This window comes from Nanorana parkeri, unplaced genomic scaffold (genome assembly GCF_000935625.1).
Source record: "Nanorana parkeri isolate BGI_ZX_2015 unplaced genomic scaffold, ASM93562v1 scaffold1749, whole genome shotgun sequence".
NCBI classification, from domain to species: Eukaryota; Metazoa; Chordata; class Amphibia; order Anura; family Dicroglossidae; genus Nanorana; species Nanorana parkeri.
In genome coordinates, this window is record NW_017308017.1 from 207845 (window position 1) to 224683 (window position 16839).

Sequence of the window (16839 nt, forward strand, 5' to 3'; positions counted from 1 at the left end):
AAAAAAAGCTACCCCATCACTTTCCATGTTCTCCAGCTGATTTAAGTGTATAGCCACCCCTGATAATATCGTACGAATTTCTCTCCTGATAGGAGCAAACTCGTCTTCCAGGGAACTAACTCTGGTTTCCAACATAGCTGTTCTCTCTCTCACTTCCTGCAAATCCTGACGAATATTTAGATCCCTGTGTATATTCTGTACTTGGCCCGAGTGAACATCCAAAGACGCACATAGAAGGGCCCCCCTATGCCCGAGTTCCCTCCCCATCCCTTTTGCAGCCCCTCCCCCAATTCCCCCAGGCCCCCTCAACTCAGCCGGGTAAGTGACAGTGTCCTTACCCGGCCTGCAGGCAAAGCAATCCAGCCTGTTCACTACCTCCTTCTGACGATCATGTGTAGCATGTTGGGAAGGAGAGCCAGCGCCATCTTGCACACACTGCGCTAAAGCAACAGCGGCTCCGTCCTTTTTGGTCATCTCTGTAGCCGCAAGCCCAACTCCAATCCTCCCTGGCCCCTGCCACTGTACCGAGGATTCGGAAGGGGTTTCAGCAAGGTATGAGAGCGTTCCGTTCTGCTGTATAGCCAAAGTATCAGCGAGAGAGAGATGTACTTGCTCCTGCTGCCAAGCCACACCGCGACAGGAAGTATTTTGAGAAGAGACTACACAGGACCAAGAGAGTTGCAAGCCAAGATATTGTTGGATCAGAGCAGGTGAATGTAAGACTTGGAGAGTTGAGGGGAGCATGCACTACAATAATACTTTTTTTGGTCGCCAGGCTATGTATGTGGCAAAAAAAAGCCCTGGGAAGAATACTGTATCAAATAATTCAGGTCAGTCTCTCCAAAGAATCTAATGTTCCCATTACACATACCCAGGATGCTGCAAGATAAGAATGCTAACCACTTAGGCCACCATGCAATACAGGAAGGTGACGTAGGGACAATAAGGAAGAGCAGGGGAATAAAAAAGCATGAAGCAGTCTTAAAATAAAAAATGGCTAAAGGAAGAATGACAAAATGTAGATCAATCAGCAAGGAAAATAAATAAATACATTTATGTCATAATACTACAGGTGTAAAATAGAATTTTTAACTTACCAAAAAAATCCCTTTCTTGGTATCCCTTGGGGGACACAGGGAGTTATATACCTTGGGAATATTTGATCCCCTTTAGGAGGACTGGACACTGGCAAACAAAAAAGACTGTAGGCCAGCCCAGGATAAAATTCTGCTACTACCTGCATGCCTCGGTTTTATAGCAAAGCAGTATATCAAGAGCATTATAACCAAAGAGGGGTGGAACCTATGTCCCTCAATGGACTCCAAGAGAATAATTTTACTGTAAGTAGAAAAATCCTAATTTTTTTCTCATTCATCGAAGGATACAGGACGTCTTTAGCCTTAAAAATTTCCAAAACAGTACAACTTAGGAGTGGGAAACACAGCAAATAAACATTAGAAGGTCCCAAAAAAATTGGAAAAACTGGGGACTGCCTGCAGCTCAACTAGCCGCCATAAGGCACATACACCCAAGGCTGGCATCAGATGAAGCCACAACATCTGGTAGAACTTAGATAATGTATAAACTGAAGACCAGGTGGCAGACTTGCAAATTTGAGAAAAAGTTGTCTGATATTGAAAAACCCAAGCACTTACAGATCTGGGTAAAGTAAGCCTTGACAGGTAAGGGTGAAACCCAATCCTTGAAACTATAAGCTTGGATGATGGTCTGTTTGAGCCACCTAGAGATGGCACAACAAGAAGTTAGTGCACTCTTACAGAGATGACCCAGGATGACAAAAATAATTAGTCTTTCTGTAAGAAGCAGTGACCAAGGGTGGTAAGAGAGATGCAAGTAGTGTACGGCAACTGGAAGCTGGAGTGAAGGATGACTGGAAATCCGGACAAGATGAAATACTGCAATGCAGAGTAGGTAGTGTGGTATCCCCAGGGCGCAGAGTCTAAAGATAAGACGGTATTCAACAGAGCTGATGGGGGAGATGAACCACACTGCATGTTGACCCCATGTCACAACCCCTAGGTTCTCCTTACTCAGCTAACAGCCGATGAATGTTGACAGGACAAGCTGAAGGTCAGGGCTGGCAGCAGACATGGATACCGGAAGACAAGTCAAAGGTCAGGACCAGTGGCAGACATGGATTTCCAGGAACAAGCCAAAGGTCGGTGCACAGAACAGCAACAATAATGGCAGCTTCAACAGTGAATAGAGGCTTGGTGACTAGCTAGGAAAAGCATTGCTCAGGCAGCAAGCTGTGAGCTGTAGGGTTTAACTAGGGTGATCAACAGGGAAGAACCACTGGGTTGGCAACAAGCTGACAGCAATGATTGGCTGAAAAGCTGCATAAGAATCAGCAGGTGAGATCAGGCAATGCTTAAAACTGCCAGACCAATGCTAGATCAAGGTAGGAACAGAGCATATGTTGTGGAGATACAAGTAGAACAGTTAGCTGCTGATCTGTGACACATAAGTTAGTAGAACTACAAGTACCCCCCACCTTATGGGGCCTCCCCACCCATCTGGGCTGGTTTCAAAGGGAACCGCCAAAAAAACTTTTCCACGAGATGTGGAGCAAAGACATCCGATGCTGGAACCCAAGAACTTTCCTAAGGGCCAAAACCCTTGCAATCAACAATGTATTAGAGTACACCTTGGGGAAAACCGGAGTCTAGAATCTGACTAATTTCATATTCCTGGGTGTCTTCTCAAACCAGAGCAGTGACCTGAATAGGGCCAAAAAATTTGTTCAGAAGGAGTTGGAAATCATAAATTGATAAAGTCAAATGGGTTTTAAATTATTCCAAATGCTAATTAAATCACAATGGATGCTGTTCCTTGATGTTTAATAGTTTTAGTTTCCTGCATAATCAGCTGGTCCCCTGAGCACTTGTTCTGACTTCCTGTTTAAGAGTGTGCTAGTAAGCGTAGTGTATCTCCACAAACATGGAAAATCAAGCTACTCCCCTCCCCCTGGCCCCCTTCCTTCTCCAAGCTAGTAGATGAACAGTTGTTGAAGTCTGCACTGTCCTCTTGTACTGGACAGGAAGTTAAGGGAAGCTGAGCGGAGAGATTTGGAAGCAGCTGTTTAGAAACATGATGATTGTAAGTGTTTGGGCAAAAATGTAAAGCAATGCTTTCCTGTGCAATGTATATTTGTTTTATCTGGATTCAAAAAAAGGATCGAGAGTTTAATACTACTTTAAGACTTTTGAGGAGTCGAAGCCTGAAGCCGACTTGTTTTTTTTTTTAGAGATACTGTATATGGTATACAGGGCCAATGAATTTAGGAGTAAACTTCAGAGATGGCACTGGACTCTGATATTTCTTGTAGAGAGCCATACTTGATCACCTGGTTGTGGTGGTGAAGGTTAGCAACTGTGGCGATCAGCAAAGGGCTTACACTTGTGGGCAGCAGACTGGAAAGAATTACAGGCCTCAGACCAAAATTAATTAAAGAAGTTCTGTACATCAGTTAAATGATGAAGATCCATGGAGCAAGGAAGTAGAAGGGGAAGGTAGGGATGTCTTCCGTAGACTATGAATAAGGGGGTGTTCTGAGAGCTGGAGCGGACATGATTATTATGCGCAAACTCTACCCAAGAAGGAAGGGAGCCCCAATTATCGTGATAGACTGAATTCAAAGTAAATAGGTATACCTTCAATTCTTTATTTACTCTCTTCATATCTGTCCATTCGATTGGGGATGATAGGAGGAAGTAAAATCCAAGTTGATTTGGCATGCTCTGCGGGATTTCTAAAAACGGGAAGAAAATTGAACACCCCTATCAGAGACAATGTGGGACAGAGTTCTGTGGAGATGGAAGAGTTTATGGACAAAAATAGGGACCAAGGCTGAAGCAGAAGGAAAGCTAGGAAGCAGAACAAAGTGAGCAATTTTGGAAAATCGGTCTACAACAACCCAGATGACGGTTTGGTTTTTGGAAATGTGGGACCAGGGTTCTTTTGGAATAGGCAGAAGTACAAGAAGCCCGACTGGAGCTTAAATCATGTCCCCAACAAATCATTTTTTGCCAAAGTTTCTCTGAAACAAAGGTCTTCCCTGGAGGAACCTGTAGCTTTTGAGTATGTGAGAGAGTGAGGATGCAAGAGATAGGTATGATAGGCTTTGGTTCAGAAGAGGATTCCATGTCTCAAATACCAAAGGATCTCAAGAGTGCATCCGCACAATTGTTGCAAGTAGGAATGTTCAGATGCTCCACCACTGTCCTGAAATCATTAGTCTGTATTGTTTTAGAAAAACTGTCACATGACAAACAAAAATGTATCAGTCCTTGTATCTGTAAGTACTTGGACAAGTATCAGTACTTGTAAAAATGGTATCTGTGCATCAAAAAAAATAATGCATTAAAATGATGAAGTACAAATCCCAGGAGCTCTGTATGCTCCTTAAAAATGACAGCTGCCTCCTAACTTTTGAATTTTTCTCTAGTCTAGTCCTGGAGCTGGAAAAGTATCTGTACATGTATGTGTACTTGTACCGAGTACGGTACTTGGTATCTGAACATCCCTAGTTGCAAGGTCCAGGTTTGAAGGAGATAATAAAGTTGAAATGAGAAAAGAAAAGACTCCATCTGACTTGTATGGGATTCAATCATTTGGCCTTTTGTAAATACTGTAGGTTTTTATTGTCAGTGACAATTGTTATAGCATGAGGGGAACCCTCTTGACCATACATCAATATGATTAAAGGGTTATCAAAATGGTCAAGACCTACCAGCGAGTTTGTCTTTAATTCAGTCCATGAGACCCTGACAAAATGTAGCGACTAGAGCCTTATTATTCCAATGTGATTCAGCTGCTAGGGTGCAGAAATGAAGAGCATATTGCTCCAAAGTGGATGACCCTTGGTGAATGCGTAATAAAGCACTAGCGACTGATGAGACTCAGCCAGGTTCTTCAAAAACACGATGGAAAGGACTCAAGAACTCAGAGAGGTTGGAAGTCACCAGATCATTGTGTTCCCAAAGAGGAATAACCAAGGCAAAAGGAAAATGATGTAGGCCACCTTGTTGCAGGCTGAGGAAACATTTTGAGGTTGCAGCTCGATGTGAATCATGCATTTGCTAAGAAATCCCCGGGAGGACTTTGGGGCCCCGGAAAAATATGGGGCTGCTGCTAAGTGCAAAGAATGACCTAGTGTACACATTTGTTTGAATGTGTAGATGCAGGACTCAAGGATGGTAAAACTAATGTCTTGGTTTAGGTGGAAAGCAGAGACCAGAAACCAGACTGCCAGACCAGAAAGAGGGATACTTTGGGTGAAACTCCCTGGTATTGCCTTCCAGCTGTGATGGTACTTAAGGGAGGATGATTTCCTAGCTTTAATAAGTGTAAAGGTGACAGCATCTGATAGGCCTCTATCCATTAGGACTTGTGCTTCAAAAGCAAGGCCATTAAAGCCATCGACCCAGAAGCTGGGTGGAATGCCGGTACTTGTGACAGTAGATTCGGACGCCAGGAGTTTGACTATGTTCACATACCAGAGCTTCCTAGGCCAGTCAGGATCAATATTAGGGATGCACCGATACTAGTATCGGTGCGGATACCGAGTATTTGGGCAAGTACTGCTCCGAATGCCTATTACGATACCGGAACTTCAGGTATCAGGAAGCCAGGCGGCAAGTCATTGCCCGGGAAGCCGGCTCCATGCTCCCATGTCGCCATGGAGCAGGCTTCCTGGCCACGCAGGAAGCCGGGCGCCATGCAATGACTTGCCGCCAAGCTTCCTGATTGGTTGAGAAGCTGGTCAATTAGGAAGCCAGGCGGCAAGTCTTTATCCGCCCCCCGGCTTCCTGATTGGCCAGAAAGCTGGCCCCATGCTTCCTCCTTACCTGGTGATAAGGGAGCATGCAGGCGGCTTCCCGGCTAATCGGGAAGCCGGCGGCGAGTCATTACATGCAGCTCGGCTTCCTTAATGGAACTTCCTGTATCGGTATTGGCAAGTACCCAAAAAAAATATCGGTACTTGTACTCCATACTGAAAATTCAGTATAGGTGCATCCCTAATGAATATTACCCGAATGCTCTCCATCTTCATCCTGCAAAGTAGGTGAGGCAAGAACTCCAGAGGATGGAAGGCAGAGAACAGGATGAACTGATCCCATGGCTTCACTAAAGCATCCACGGTCAACGCTTAGGGTTTCCTGGTCCTGAGCTGTCAAGGCAGATTGAAATCAGTTATACAGCAAACCAGATGACATCAGTTTGGCCAATAGGGCATGAGTAACCACATGGCTGGGTCACCGCCCATCCTCACTGTCAGAGTGTGTGGGGCGGACCTGTTCACAGTGACAGAAGCATTCTGTTTATCAGGAAAATGCTGTCTGTGACCACTATATACTGCTGTATACTTCTGCTCCCTGTGACTGACTTAACCTGCCTCTCACAATGCAACCCTGCTGGTAAGTGAGCATAATAGCTTATGCAAACTTGTGCTTTACTTCATGTCTTATGGTTTGCTGTATAACTGATTTCAATCTGCCTTGACAGCTCAGTATTTAAATACCTTTTTTTTAGCGGGAATATGATGTCCTGATGATGTCAGGGGGGAGGTCCTTGCACGCAATTGATGGTTTTCCACTGTGTATAATTGATGCACTTTGGTTGATTGTTGTCACTGTGTTTGCCTGATGAAGGGACCATGTTCGGTCCCAAAATGTTGCTTTTACACTGTGCCACCATGTCTGTATAACATCTGAATAAAAGAGGCGTTCAAACACATTGGACCTTGGAGTGCGGGTGACTTCTTTTGGAAATTTCTGTATAGTCTGCTGGGAACGCAGCATGGTCAAGAGGGGGGCCAGCATCTTATTGAACACCTGGGGTGCTGTGGACAGACCAAAGGGAAGAGCAACTAATTGTAAATGTTGGGTGTTGATGGCAAAATTCAGGTAGCAATGGTAGGCAGGAAAAATGGGGATGTGTAAATATACATCCTTAAAATCTCACCAAGGCCAAGAAAAATCCAGGGTGAAGGGAGGCAATGACAGAGTGTATGGAATCTTTTGGACAGTTCCTTCTTTTCCCTCTTCATCAGGTAGTGGGAATGCAGACAGACAAGATTCATAGGGGGTCTGTGAGGGAGCAGGAAAGGGGGCCCCTACAGCCAGATAAATCAAAAAAATTGTCAGATCCTTTCCTAGCAGTGAAATAGATAGGAAGCACAGCATGTGACTAACAGAAATTGGGACCCCTGAGGGGGAAGCATTTTTGCCAGTACCCTGATCAGGCTTTGTGGAAACTGTGCCCCCTGACCCATTAACTCCACGACTATAATCTGCCATGTGTGTCTCCCACAAAACTTATAGCCAGAAATGTCCAGGCACACGCTTGAAAAACAGCAGCGCTGTGCTGAGGTGTATTGGCTAAAGTTTTCCCTTGTGAGTGCACAGTTGCTGCAGCAGCCGGAAGTGTGTGTGAAGCCAGAAGCACATGACAGGAGAGAAAATGGCAGTGCATGCTGTGACGACATGGTGATCAGTTTATGAGTTAAATGTGTATTGGTGTTGGGTTATGTTTGAGTGCGTTATGTTGTGTGACTTGGTTATGGAAAGACTATCAGCACCATCCCTCGTTATCTCCCATTGTACTCTGAGGGAGCTCAGAACAATGACATTCTGGCCAGGCTCCTACTATGGCTGTCTGGAGTTCGTTAGCAGGTGGACATCTGTGGTGTTGAGCAGACCGATGGTCTGGGAGGGGAGGGGGGATGTGATGGGATTATATTCTGATTTCATCACTTGCTGTATATAAGTTTGTGCAGTTGCTCAATAAATCAGAGTTTGTTTACCCTACACTCAAGCCTTGGCTAGTGACTGGGGAAACTGGGAGCTACAGATCTTCAGGTTTCAATATCTCCTCAGCAAGGAAGAAGACAGCGGCGGACATACTCATCCTGAGTACGGGGGTCCGTCACACATGCATAGTATAGTACCTGGAAAGGAGGTTACACAGGTGAGGTTTCTGGCGCCTAGGCTACATGGAAAACAACTATCGGTGCCAAATTTAAATCCCTAAAATTTGAACCACAGCTAAAATGGCAAGCTTAAAATTGCACTAGTACCAAAAATGTAAACCTGCAGGGTGCTGGGGGCTATAACCTGTGGGAACTGGCTGAGGCTTACCTGAGGGGCTTTTGGTCCTTAGCATAGATGCACGGGAGTCATGCCACTCAATCTTCACCCACCAGTTGGGCATACCCCCTTAGGTGGGTCTTCAGGGTCAGGGCTCCCAGAAAGGGCCATGGCCCTGTACTTGTAAAGCATCCTGCAGCTAACCACACAGGCTGCACAAGTGCCAAGGAGGGCGCAGAATGCAGGGTCCAGTGACTGAGCACATTACCAGCCAGCCCCACATCTTCCTTCTGGCAGAATCCAGGTCCAAGGCTTTGCCAAGGAGAAATCCAATCTAGATAGCTGCTGGAGGCACCACAGGTTGCTTAGTGCAGCATTAGGGAAAGTTGTTATAAGAGTATTGCAGATAATCTCAGAGAAACAAAAAGTGCAAGGGGGAGAACTACTCTAACAGAAGGTGTCCATCACATTAGGACACTAGAAAAAACTAAGGGAAGCAGGGAGATGGAGGGATTATACAGGGCTGCCCTGCAGCTTTGACTAATTTGCCAGTGTCCAGTCACCTGAAGGTAGCTGCATAACCCAGTGGTTAAAGAATTAACTCCTATGTCCTATGATAAACAAACATATATATACAAATATATAATAAAGTGCATAAAAAGTAAAACTATCTTTAAAGTCTACTATAGAATGGTGATCTGCTCTGAATGTTCGACAGCATACTGGTAAGCCCAGTTAGGACTCAGGGTACGAGACAAGACCTTAGGTACTCACAAAACCCAAACCAAAGTCACTATAGGTAGGCAGCAGGAACAGATCAAAGACCAGAGTTTCATGTGGTGCTTTGCAAGCAGGAAAAGCAGCAGGGTATCACAGGAAAAAGAGCACACAGTGTGCATACACGACACCCCACCTAGCAGATGATCTCAGTGTGCAGTCCAACCAGGTCAACTCCATTCTCGGTGGAAACTGGAAACTTTAAAGGCAACTGAGACTGAAGTAAATGACGCAGCACCTGGTACTTCACCCAGACCACCATACTCGCAAAGTGAGTCTTCAGAGAAAAGGCAAGCACTGAGGCAATGTAACTGGCCTGTCAATGGACCTGGAAAAAACTGGTGACCAGAATGGGGTCTGGAAAGAATCTGGAGGGGTCACTTCAAGGCAAGGCAATGTCCAATCCACTGAGGCCCGGAGGCAGCACTTCAAATGCTAGGTCCAGGACAGTAGGGCAAAATAGCTGCAAAGAGACCAGCTCTTACAGCAATGTAGCATAGGGTCTAAATTGTAGAAAAAAATCTATAAGAAAAAAAAAACAGTGCTAGCAAAAAGGTTAGCCTTTAACACAGCAGAGCTGAATCAAAGAAGTCCATCATCCTGGAACACAAGCAAAAAACTAAGGCATGCTGCTAGTAAGAGGGAGTACCCTTGGCAGGCCTACAGCTTGTTTGCCAGTGTCCAATCCTCCTGGAGGCGGCAGTATACTCCAAAGGTGAATGACTTCCTGTGTCCCTCAATGGATGGGAAAAAATATATATTTACCCAGAAGGCTAAGCCAACATTTATATTACTTATAATGCATTCATCCTTACCTCTTCTGAAACTTTGAACCTGTTCAGGAGCGACTTAAGTTTCTGCTTTATGTTTGGCTGCTGTAATCGAAAAAGTATTGTAGCATTATATTGTATTGTAACAAAATATTAAAAGGAAAAACTGACAGAACCATAGTAATGATAATTTGTTACACTAAGGTTGTATACCTAGTTATGGCACACATAGTAAAAAAAAAACCCTACTTTTGAAAAATAATATCTTATCTATTTTCTGGAATAGCTGGACTAGAGTTTTCAAAATAATATATTTGGTAATTTGGAGTCATCAAAATCTTCTAACGGTACACACAATTGCCTACCCTGCCATTCTACACACTTACACAGTGTTCCCAAAGAGAACTATGGGGAAAAAAATCTAATATAGTAAATAAGTTGCGCTTGATCTAAGTGAATGTGAATACCAGGGTAAAGAATAAATCATAAACAACACATGAACATCTATATAAATACCGTAATCTTCTATCTCATTGTGTGATCGATACGTGTACAATCAAACCCTCAATATGGACCAATCTCTTAGTTCCAAGAGAGAGTCATAATCAGTCTGTAAATGTCCAAAAAATTATTGAGGCATGTGATATGTGGAACATGTATTCATCCACCCCACAATGTATCAATAAATGTGTGACAGAAGCGCCGGGCTCACTTAGTGTAGCTCAGAGTAATCTGTGACAAACAAACAAAAAACAAATAAAGCAACCTAGTATTGGGTTTTAAATATTGCAATTTAATATTCAAATATACATATCATTAATCGTAATATCATCTAAAAGATCAGTTTGATATCCAGATATCCATATCAAGCGTGATATGGATATCTGGATATCAAACTGATCTTTTAGATCAGTGGTTCTCAACTCATGGGTCGTGACCCCTTCTGCAGTGGGTCGCGGCGCCATCACGGCAATCACGGGTCGCCATCACGGCAGCATCACGGGTCGCCATCACGGCAGCATCACGGGTCGCGGCGCAATCACGACAGGCTTGTATTAATGGATAGAAAGCCTGCCGTGATTGGCTCAGCGCTGAGCCAATTACGGCAGGCTTTCTATTCATTCATACAGGCTTTGTATTAATGAATTGGCTCAGCACTGATTGGCTCAGCACTGAGTCAATCACGGCAGGCTTGTATTAATGAATAGAAAGCCTGCCGTGAGTGACTCAGCAGAAGACGGAGGACACAGCGGGGATCGTAGACAAGGTAAGAGACTGTATTCCCGATTGTGGCTCGGGGTTACTGCTTATGTTACTGAAAATTAACCCCGAGCCACACTCGGGAATACCGCCATGGATGTTAGTGGGTGCATTTAAACATTATTTTGGGCTATACTCGTCTTATATGACGAGTATAGCCCAAAACCTATATTTTTTACACAAAAAGTGGGGGGTCGTCTTATACGCCGTCAAATACGGTAATAACTAATAGTAATTTCTGTCCCGATGCTGTAATCGAAAAAGTATTGTAGCATTATATTGTATTGTAACAAAATATTAAAAGGAAAAACTGACAGAACCATAGTAATGATAATTTGTTACACTAAGGTTGTATACCTAGTTATGGCACACATAGTAAAAAAAAAACCCTACTTTTGAAAAATAATATCTTATCTATTTTCTGGAATAGCTGGACTAGAGTTTTCAAAATAATATATTTGGTAATTTGGAGTCATCAAAATCTTCTAACGGTACACACAATTGCCTACCCTGCCATTCTACACACTTACACAGTGTTCCCAAAGAGAACTATGGGGAAAAAAATCTAATATAGTAAATAAGTTGCGCTTGATCTAAGTGAATGTGAATACCAGGGTAAAGAATAAATCATAAACAACACATGAACATCTATATAAATACCGTAATCTTCTATCTCATTGTGTGATCGATACGTGTACAATCAAACCCTCAATATGGACCAATCTCTTAGTTCCAAGAGAGAGTCATAATCAGTCTGTAAATGTCCAAAAAATTATTGAGGCATGTGATATGTGGAACATGTATTCATCCACCCCACAATGTATCAATAAATGTGTGACAGAAGCGCCGGGCTCACTTAGTGTAGCTCAGAGTAATCTGTGACAAACAAACAAAAAACAAATAAAGCAACCTAGTATTGGGTTTTAAATATTGCAATTTAATATTCAAATATACATATCATTAATCGTAATATCATCTAAAAGATCAGTTTGATATCCAGATATCCATATCAAGCGTGATATGGATATCTGGATATCAAACTGATCTTTTAGATCAGTGGTTCTCAACTCATGGGTCGTGACCCCTTCTGCAGTGGGTCGCGGCGCCATCACGGCAATCACGGGTCGCCATCACGGCAGCATCACGGGTCGCCATCACGGCAGCATCACGGGTCGCGGCGCAATCACGACAGGCTTGTATTAATGGATAGAAAGCCTGCCGTGATTGGCTCAGCGCTGAGCCAATTACGGCAGGAGCAGACTCTCATAGAGATGTAGAGGACTGGTGCTGGAGTTGGAGAGATTAATTCGGAACCAGATGGTACTCATTAAAACTAATAAACAAGTCTAAATAAAGGTGGCTGTGAGAGGGGATGACATGACTCCTTTTTGAGAAAGTTAATCTACGAAACGCGTCAAAGGATGTTTGGTCTTCACCTCTCATAGCTGATTTTCTACTACATGAATCTCTACTACACGTTTTTAAAGCTTTATTAGTTCTGGATTTCTGTAAGTGCATTCATATACTTTAAGAAATAAACTGTACTTGAATACTGCACTTAGATGGTTCGCCTCCTTTCTCCATTTGTATCCCTTATGAGACATCTATAGATACACGCTGCCGGCTTGGGCGTTGAGGCGTTGGAATAATCAGGATATAAGGCTAAATTACATCTGATTGCCTGACTTGAGATCAAAGGAGATGATGGACTATTAGATCCGATCCTTAGAACGTTCCGGTTTTTCTCAATCAGCGATTGGTTGGTTAAATTTTGGAGGATATCTACCAGGGAAATGAATGGACTATTCCTCTAAATACCATTTAGAGATGGAGACTAACTGTTTGTATCCCGTCTCATATAAACTGCAAAAATCTTAAAAATTGACTGCTTGCTATATTGCTGAGATTATTCCGTTTATTTTTGTGCCTGTTTGTTATATTGTTGGGATTGTTTTAAATATTTAACCCCTTGTACACATCTAAGAGGGGAATTAGAACATATCTGATTTCACTAATTTGGATTCAATCACTGCCCATTTCGGGTCACTGAGACACTAATAAGTGTGTGCATATTATTATTATTATATTTTCACGATTAGATATTGAAACCACTATAGTTGTTCACCAGATTAAGTTTACACATGGGTGTTAGACCCACGGGTTATTTATATAAGGATTGCAACTAGGTTGCTTTATTTGTTTGTTTGTCACAGATTACTCTGAGCTACACTAAGTGAGCCCGGCGCGTCTGTCACACATTTATTGATACATTGTGGGGTGGATGAATACATGTTCCACATATCACATGACTCAATAATTTTTTGGACATTTACAGACTGATTATGACTCTCTCTTGGAACTAAGAGATTGGTCCATATTGAGGGTTTGATTATACACGTATCGATCACACAATGAGATAGAAGATTACGGTATTTATATAGATGTTCATGTGTTGTTTATGATTTATTCTTTACTCTGGTATTCACATTCACTTAGATCAAGCGCAACTTATTTACTATATTAGATATCTTCTTCACACAAAGTTGCTGCTGGTCCTATAAACTATTTAGCACCCATTCCCAGCGCAGTGAACCTTGGTACCAATATGGGGGAAAAAAAGGTTACCCCCTAGTTCTCTTTTAAGGCTCCGCTTGTGGTCTTTTTTTAAATGAATAAGTCTTTTTTTTGTTGGATAATTAGTTTCCAGAATAAAAATCTTGTTGCAATAAAATCTTATAAAACTGAAGTCTAGTAAACTAGGCAAAGGAAGCAATTGCTTGAAATAAGAAAACTCACTCTAGTTATGGATGATGAGGCTGGGATTTTCCTACGGGATTTCTTCACCTTCCGGACATCATCATCTTCATAAAAAAAGTCCTGAGACAAAAAAAATTATATAATACAAAAATACCACAAAGTTGGTTAAACAATAAGTCATCTGTTAGAGACTATCTTAAAATATATTCAGCAGAAACCTGACCTGTATATTGCAAAGCTTTCAGATGCAATATTCATGACTTACTTGGGGGAATTAACTGCCCCTAAAGCTGAATACCAAGAAAAAGATCTAAATGCAGATTTGAAATACATACTGTATACTGTATGTTGACTGATCCAACTGCCAAAGAATTTGTAAATATGTTCATTCAATCTGGAGATCCAGGCACCCTGCCACCTTCTCTACTGCAGTTAAGCAATACAGCTTGGTAGCCAAACATGAGGCACTAGTACACTGCTCTAGTACAGCACTAGCTGTAATGTCTGTGCCTAGAGGTCTGCTTGAAACTGTTTAATGCTCAGCTCCAGAGTGTGCGTGTGTGTGTGTATATACAGTATATATGTTTGAGGCCAACTTGTTTGCCATATTTGTGGGAGGAGCCCCACACATTTAAACTCCCCCCCCCGTTTCCCCTACTCACCTGTCGGTACGTTCGTGACACCCCACCCGCCCTTACCCCTTCTGGTAACATTGTACTCTTTGAGTATGCCCCCCTTACTTGCATACTGACCGCTGAAGTTGCTAGAGGGCCAGACCATTATGAATAGGGAAGCAGGATGTTTACCACGACAGTAGAAGTGATTTTTTTCTGAAGATATGGGTAAACAACGCGATTTAAACTTCTGGATTCTAGCTGGGATCCTGGAGCCAGGAGATTTCTTAGAGCTCTGGGTGGGAGGAAATCTCCATTCCTGGGTCCATGCTTTGGTAGTGACCGGCACCTAATTGTGCACCTGTGCACATCCCTCATGAAGAGTGTGCTGGGATGTGTTCAGGGCCCCCCTGTGAGTCAGGAGAACTCCACCCAGGAGTCAGTGTGGAGCCAGTGCAGCAGGGAGCTGCAGGTTCGTGAAACATATTGGGAGGATTGGCGTGTTATTGTGGTTGTCTGGAGGAACCAAACAGTGGCCCTGAAGATTGAGGCCAGAGCAGCAGTGCTGCAAGAGAGACTTATGTAAAGACTGGGACACCGTGAGTGGTTGGGACAACTCAAGGATTGGTAAGCCCTTATCTGTCATATGCTACAGCAAGCTATTTATGTTGGATTTCATGATTATCTACCGTTTTGAAAGAAAATAAAGACTCTGTTTTGAAAAACCCGCTGTGCGAGTGCTCTGTGAGAAGCTGGCCTTTCATTTTCTTCCGTTTTTTCCAGATTGTAGCTGGGATCTGGATCTCTGGAGATTTTAGAGTTCAGGGTGGGATGAAATCTCCAGTCCTGAGGTCAGGTGTTGCCAGTGAACAGGTGGCTGAGAGCAGCCTCATTAAGAGCACAGAACAGAGCGCAAGGGAGAGTTGGTGGTGTGTGCTGGAGGCACACAAGGGTCAAGTTAAGCCAGTGGTGTGTGGGTGTGCGAGAGGCACACGAGCAGACTCGGGTATGTGCTGGACGCATATAGAACAGCCAGGGGAGGCTGGGGAAGGTTGGTGACCCAAGAGACCTGGTGGACACACTGGGGTGATCGGAGTGAGTATCACACATAGGTGTGCTAAAGACTGTATATTGCTGACGAAAAGCTTGTTTCTGTTCTGGAAGCAATAAAAAACTGTTTTGTTTTATGCTAATGTGGCTTCAAGACTGTCACAATATCTGGAAATCCGTGCCGGATTTTTGCTTTGCTCCCTGGTTTTGGGCTGTCAGCCTATGGTGTCTCTCGAGGCTGCAGCCAATCTGCTTTCCTTCTCCCCTATTTAGGACTTCCTCACTTGTTGCTCTTGGTGCGAGCAACAAGTCTTTTGCCTTGTTCCGTACCCCTTGTGTCTCTAACTATCCCTGGGATCTTATTCCCTGCGCTTGCTATTGGATCCTTGTGCCTTTGGCTTGCCTGTACCAGCTGGTATCCCGGTTTGGCATTATCCACTGCTTTGCTCCTAGCACCCCTACTATAGTATTTCAGTGGTTACCTTTAGTATATTGCTGCAGACCTTAATTGCTTTCACCTGTGTGCTGTGAGTATCTCTATACTGCCTTCATTGCCTCACTTCTACTGTGTTTTCCCTCTCCAGCCTTTGTCTGTTTGCTTCCTCCTATTTACTTGCTTTCTTGTACTTCAATTCCGTCACTTACCTTCCAGTGTATCTTCCTATGCTTTGCTGTCACCCCTTCTGTGCTTCTCTCTTACCTTGTGGCTGTGTTGGATTCGTCCTTGTCTGCACACCCCCTGTGTGCATACACCCCTTTGTGCTTCTTTATGTACTTTTCTCTCTGCTATCCTAATTCTTTGTATGCATGTGCAACGCACATCTCCTGCTTACTTTTGTACGTTACACCTTCCTGCTCCTAGGTGTGCCTCTAAGCTACTTACCCTTCCCGAGTGTCCTTGTTTAGCTACCCTCTTCAGCATACCTTTTGCTTGTGACTTTCTCTTTCTCTCATTGTGTGCCACTGTTCCTATCTTCCTCCTCTTGGTTACAAGTTTCTTCCCTGCCTGTTTGTATCCAGTTCCCCGGTGCTTCAACTAGTCCTTTGTGTCTGTGTGGATGCGCTAGAGGGCCGCAACCTGGAAGGTGTCCAGCAGCCAATCATCCTCAGCACTAGAGGCTCTGTCGAATACCTGGCCCTTCTTAGATTCTGCGCCTCTAGTGCGTCCTGAGAACGTACAGACCATTAGTTCCTCTCTCTCTGTGACCAACATCCCAGATATCATTCCTGTCTGTGACTCCTACCAACTCCTCAAACCCCAGAGCTCACATACCCTAGTGCCCCGGTCCCAGACCATGACAGAGATTGGTCTTTGAGCCCTCGATATTTGTACTACTTTCCCCAAATATATATATACACACACACACATACACACACACATATACATACTTTATTATTTTTATAAATAATAAAAAAAAAGATAAAAAAACATTGATTACACAATAAAAGAAAACAAACATCCACCTGGAAAAGCTTTCTGGTTCTCAGATTTCATTGTAT

General features: G+C 43.4%; 1 protein-coding gene across 1 annotated transcript in view; it reads right to left on the reverse strand.

Annotated features, from left to right (window-relative positions):
- Positions 1-16839, reverse strand: part of LOC108799531 (phosphofurin acidic cluster sorting protein 1-like) — a 235587-nt gene that overhangs the window by 173173 nt on the left and 45575 nt on the right. The window contains exons 5-6 of the mRNA XM_018571396.1: positions 13715-13795; positions 9704-9763 (exon numbers count right to left, since the gene is read on the reverse strand). Coding sequence (XP_018426898.1) covers positions 9704-9763; positions 13715-13795 — 141 coding nt within the window. The remainder of the gene's footprint in view (positions 1-9703; positions 9764-13714; positions 13796-16839) is intronic.